General features: G+C 58.8%; 2 protein-coding genes across 2 annotated transcripts; one reads left to right on the forward strand and one right to left on the reverse strand.

Annotated features, from left to right (window-relative positions):
* Positions 1-447: 447 nt before the first annotated feature.
* On the forward strand, positions 448-2,281 carry LOC306815485 (uncharacterized protein; the record flags this gene model as incomplete). The annotated part of the gene is made up of 2 exons (XM_079332039.1): positions 448-538; positions 1,349-2,281. Exon 2 carries the CDS (start codon positions 1,397-1,399, stop codon positions 2,279-2,281), a length of 885 nt encoding a protein of 294 aa, XP_079188165.1. The 5' UTR covers positions 448-538; positions 1,349-1,396.
* A 980-nt stretch (positions 2,282-3,261) lies between these two features.
* On the reverse strand, positions 3,262-4,277 carry LOC306815481 (cytochrome P450 4F3-like; the record flags this gene model as incomplete). The annotated part of the gene is made up of 4 exons (XM_079332036.1): positions 3,262-3,711; positions 3,797-3,886; positions 3,963-4,027; positions 4,112-4,277. The coding sequence occupies 4 exons, from the start codon at positions 4,275-4,277 to the stop codon at positions 3,523-3,525; spliced, it is 510 nt and encodes a 169-aa protein (XP_079188162.1). The 3' UTR covers positions 3,262-3,522.
* Positions 4,278-5,352: the final 1,075 nt, after the last annotated feature.

The raw sequence follows: 5,352 nt of genomic DNA on the forward strand, positions 1-5,352 counted from the left end.
TTTTCAGTCGTTTAGTCATCTTCAGGATTTTGGTACCACTTTTCCTTGGTTCATGGATCTGGACAATCCCCCTTATCCTGTGGTGCCTTTGTCCTTGCATCCTGTTCGCCCACCCCAGCTCTTTATCTTATCCTGCAGCCTTGCTCTCCCCTGTTCTTGTAAGCACCGTAAATTCCAGCAAACATAGGGTTTTGTCAGCCCCCTTCTAGTCCAAGCATTTCTCGATGCTCGATTCCTAACTCTCAGTTGCTCTGTCTCCCCTGCAGGCTCAGGGGGTGCTGCCCCCTCCCCAACAGCCGCTGCTGCGGCGGCCGCGGGGCACAGGGGGTGGCAAAGGGGGGTCCGGGATGCGAGCGGGGGAGCAGCGGGAGGAAGAGGAGGAGAGGGGAAGGGGAGGAGAGAGGAAGGGGAGGAGCAGGAGCAGGAGGAGCAGGAGAGGATCAGCGGGCGCCGGCGGAGAATCGCGGTGCTGCAGGGCGAGCCCGCTGAGCCCGCAGCTCCGCTGGCCCCGGCAGCATCGCATTCCTGCATCCCGCGGGTGAGCGCGGAGGGGAAGCTCGGCCCGGGGCTATCGCGGCAGCTCCGGCACGGCTGGTTGGGTTTCGGATTCTTGGGGGATGGGGGTTGGTGTTTGTGCCTCGCAGATTCGGGAATCGAGTCCCAAATGTATTTGGGTGTCCGTGGGAGAGGTATTGTTTTATTGATGTGAGGAGGGGATGTTTCTGGCTCTTGCAGGAATCCAAAGCTGAGCCGTAAATGCTCCTTGGGGGGATTTGGAGGGGCCCACGTGGCGATGGCCCGGTCCCGGCGGGGCGGGACATCGGTTTTGGGGATCCCTGGGAGAGGCGGGGGATGAAAGGCGGGAGCCCCGGCGTGGGGAGAGGGGCGACAGCAGAGCTGGGGGACCCCCGGCAGCCTGGAGGGGAGGTGGAGCCGGGAGATGAGTGGGGTGCGGGCCCCCCGAGCCTGGAAGGGCTGGCAGGGAGTGGGAGTAAGGCCTGAGTGACTGGAGTGGGGGGAGCCGAGTCAGAGCAGGATGAGCCCTGGGACCCCTGAAATACCCTCAGTGTGCCTGAGCAGGAGCCGGGAGAGAGGGAATCCCCAGGAGCCACGGGTCCCCATCAGCTCTGAGAACAGGAACCCCCATAACCACAAAGTGAAGACAGTGCGAACAGGGATCTCCTGGGAGAGTGTTTTTTAACACCTTCTTGATATTTGGAGGTTTTTATGGACACCAGACACTCGGTGACTTCTTGAGGTAGGCCTGGACATCGGGACCTTCAAAGCCACTGCACTCACGTCTTGTTTTTCCCCAAACCCTGGTTTCCTATTTCCAGGTTTTATCCAGATAGAGGAAAAAGCTGTGAGGAAGAGGAAGGTGCGCCATCAGAAAATAATGGAAGAGGCTGTTTGGAGCAGCTGTACGATGCAGGAATCCAACGGGGAGGAAAACCCCCAGAGATCCCACATGAGGAGGAGCTCCAAACCCAGCCCAGTATGCTCTCAGGTGGAAAGCCCCAGCCTGTCCCAGGCAGGGAGCCAGAGACCTGGCCAGAGCTCTGAGCTGATGGTCCATGAGCAGCTTCATGATGGCAAGAAGCCCCTCCAGTGCTTGGAATGTGGGAAGAGTTTCCGCACAAGCTCCCACCTGAACCGCCACCAGATGATCCACACCGGGGAACGGCCCTATGAGTGTGGGAAATGTGGAAAGGGGTTCAGAGATACCTCTGACCTGATCTGCCACCAGAGAGTGCACACTGGGGAACGGCCCTATGAGTGTGAGGAATGTGGGATGGGCTTCAGCGTCAGCTCCCACCTGATCGCCCACCAGAGGATCCACAGTGGGGCACGGCCCTATGAGTGTGGGGAATGTGGGAAGAGCTTCAGACTGAGCTCCAGTTTGATCCGCCACCAGATGATCCACACCGGGGAACGTCCCTACAAGTGTGGGGAATGTGGGATGGGGTTCAGGAAGAGCTCCCACCTCACTCGCCATCAGATGATCCACACTGGGGTACGACCCTATGTGTGTGGGGAATGTGGGAAGAGCTTCCGTGACAGCTCTGGCCTGATCATACACCAGGCAATGCACGCTGGGGAAAGCCCCTACAAGTGCTCAGAATGTGGGAAGGGCTTCATCCAGAGATGCAACCTTATTGTCCACCAGAGGATCCACACTGGGGAGAAGCCTTATCAGTGTCCTGAGTGTGGGAAGAGCTTCACCCTGAACTCTAGCCTGGTTGTTCACCAGCAGATACATACCAGGGATAAGCCCTATTAGTGTCCTGAGTGTGAAGAGAGGTTTCAGAGGAGATCCCATCTGCTCAGGCATCAGCAGATTCACACACAAGAGAGGCCCTTCTGCTGCCCTGACTGTGGGAAGGGCTTTAAAAAAACCTCCACCCTTGTCACCCACCAGCAGATCCACACCAGGGAGAGGCCCTAACAGTGTCCCCAGTGTGGGAAGAGCTTCTCCCAGAACTCTGCCGTGACCCAGCACTAATGGGGGCACTGGTAAGGGAAGCTCTGTGAGTGCCTCGCCTGTGGGAAGAGGTTCCTGCGCTGCTCCAGCTCCATCCCCTCTGTTGGACCCCATTGGAAGCTCTCCAGTGACCCTCGTTAGGCAGAGCCTTGGTGATCCATGGTCCTGGTGATCCTTGTTGGGAACACACCAGGCTGTTGGTCTCCACATCTTCCTGGGTCCCCGTGGGCCGCTGGATTCAGCAGGCCAAAAATCCATTGGGATGCAGACTGACATCAGGAATTCATTTGGGACAGCAGATTTTACTTTCCACCCCAAAAAAATTCACCTTTGCATCCAATCATTTCATCTGCCGGCATCAAGGAATACTGGATGGTCTTGGAGATCTTTACCAACCTGAACCATTCAATTATTCTAATTCTGTCTGGGCTGCAGGCATCTTCCTCAGCCATATGGTGATGTACTGGGGCAGAAAACCAAGATGTACACAGTGGAGTGGAAAGTCCTCTAAAAAAGGTTCTTTCTACCCACCCAAGCACATGCATACTCAGTCAGCATGGATAGGTAAATAATTTTATTTTGCCCTTGATTTTCTTTCATTTTTCTTCAGCCCTTCACTCAACATTGGGGTAAAAAATAAAGAGATTGAACTAAGACATGGATGGGGATGTTGTGGGACGTGGGTGGGGACATGGTGGGGACTGGGACATGGATATGGGTATGGATATGGATATAGATACAGACAGGGCTGTGGATGGAGATATCAGGCTTGAGGGGGGTCACAGACATAGATGGTGACATGGGGGAATGTGGTCATGGATGGTGACATGGCGGTATGGCCATGGATGGTCACAAGTGGCCTAGGGGACAAGTCCATGGGTGGACACATCCACACCATGACGTGTCCCATGACCAAGGAGAACACATCCCCACCACCATCACGATGTTGTCCCCTTCACGCTACCGTTGATTCACTGCTCCTCCCCTGGGTGTGACACCTGCCTGGCGGGATGTCCCCATGTTCTGGTGACCTGTGTCCCTCAGGCCACTCCCACCAGTGGCTCCAGCAGCAGCCAGAGCCCGTCCTCGGCTCGCAGGATCAGCTCGGGCTTGCGGCGCGGGGGTGGCCTCGCTGTGTCCCTCCGCAGCACGAACCGGGACAGTGTCAGTGCCACCACCACCTTCATCTCAGCCATGGCAAAGCTCTGCCCGATGCAGTTCCTGCCACCACATCCCCATCGTCACTGTCACCCCACTGTGATCCCAGCCAGGGATGGGGGTGGGCACTTGGGGACACTCCTGTCCCCACCCCACCACGTCCCTGGGGCCAGCAGAGAAGGGGATGAAGGAGGACGGAGACCATCCCTTGCTGTTCTCTGGGCTGAACCTCAGGGGATTGAACACCTGGGGTGACAGTGACACTGTGAGGACGCAGCTGTCACCACCATGGTGACAGGGACACCTCGTAGGGTGGCACTACCTCAGGCTCGGGCCAGAGCTCTGGGTTGTGGTGGGTCCCGTAGATGCTCATCAGGCAGATGACCCCTGGTAGGATGGGAATGGCCACTTTAGGGACAGCAGGTGACAGCAGTGGGTGGTGACACTGGGGACACACTGGCCACGCCATACCTTTGGGAATGACATGGCCATCACGCAGGGGGACATCCTCGGTGCAGCGCCGGGACACGGCAGTGACAGGAGGGTGCAGCCGCAGGCTCTCCTTGATGCACATGGTGGTGAAGGGCAGCGGGGCACCCCCAGCCCTCCACTGCCCTTGTGACACACCCGATTCCATCCTGGGGGCACCCAGAGTGTGTCAGGGTCACCTACTGCCCCTGTGACACACCCGGATCCACTGCGGGTGCAAAATGGTTCTGTCCCCAAAACTTGCTGTGTCCTCCCCTGTGACACCTGGATCCAGCGGGAGCACCCAGGGGTGCTGTCCCCACCTGTGTGACACCCAGAGGTGCTGTCCCCACCCAACCCCCTCCACTTACCAAGCCAGGGCTTGAGGAAGGCCTAGAAAGTTTTATCCTTGGGGGCCACGAAAGCTGCAACACACAAGGATGGGGTGGGCAGGGATTCACTGGGGTGGGGACACTGGGGTCCCCTGGGTGGGGACACTGGGATGAGGCACCCTGTCTGCACCCCTTAACCCACAGTGGGGACCCTCTCCCAGCACCCACAGCCAACCGAGCATGAGCGTTGTGGGACAACCAGAGGCTGGCCAGGGTGACACCTTTGGCTGGCCTTAGGGAACCTCAGGGACAGGTTGGTGGCCACTCTGGGGTGGTGTTTGGCCTGGCCATGGTGACACCTCTGGGGACCTGTGGGGTTGGGCTGGTGGCCACTGCCTGGGCACTGCCAGGTCTCTGTGCCAGGTGCAGTGACACCCATGGGTGGCCCTGGGGACCCATCTGGTGTCTCGTGTCCTACCTGAGGCACTGAGGAGTGGCCGAAGGGTGCTGGGGTGGAAGAGGCGCAGGACGGGCAGCCAGGGAAGTCCCCACCAGAGGCAGCCATGACGGTACCGGGCCACCAAGGCATCCACCTGCTGCAGGCCCTGCTCTGTGCTCTGGCCCTGGGGACAACAGGGGACATATGTGTCATTGGGGACATGCACAAGCTTGGGGACACGTCTCCCCTGGCATCTCGGGCATTGTAAGGCCGCTGGGAAGAGTCCGGCCGCGTGGCTGGCGCGGTGTCGGAGTGCGGCCGCCGGACTCTCACCTTCCGGCGGTCCCGCGCAGGGGTTGCCAGCCTTGGGGACAAGTGTGTCTGTCCCTACTGTCCCCTTGCAAGTGCCACCACCTCGTCCTCACTGTCCTTTTGCCGGTGCCACCACCCCATCCTCACTGTACTCCCAAGTG

This window comes from Erithacus rubecula (assembly GCF_903797595.1).
Source record: "Erithacus rubecula genome assembly, contig: scaffold_139_arrow_ctg1, whole genome shotgun sequence".
NCBI lineage: Eukaryota > Metazoa > Chordata > Aves > Passeriformes > Muscicapidae > Erithacus > Erithacus rubecula.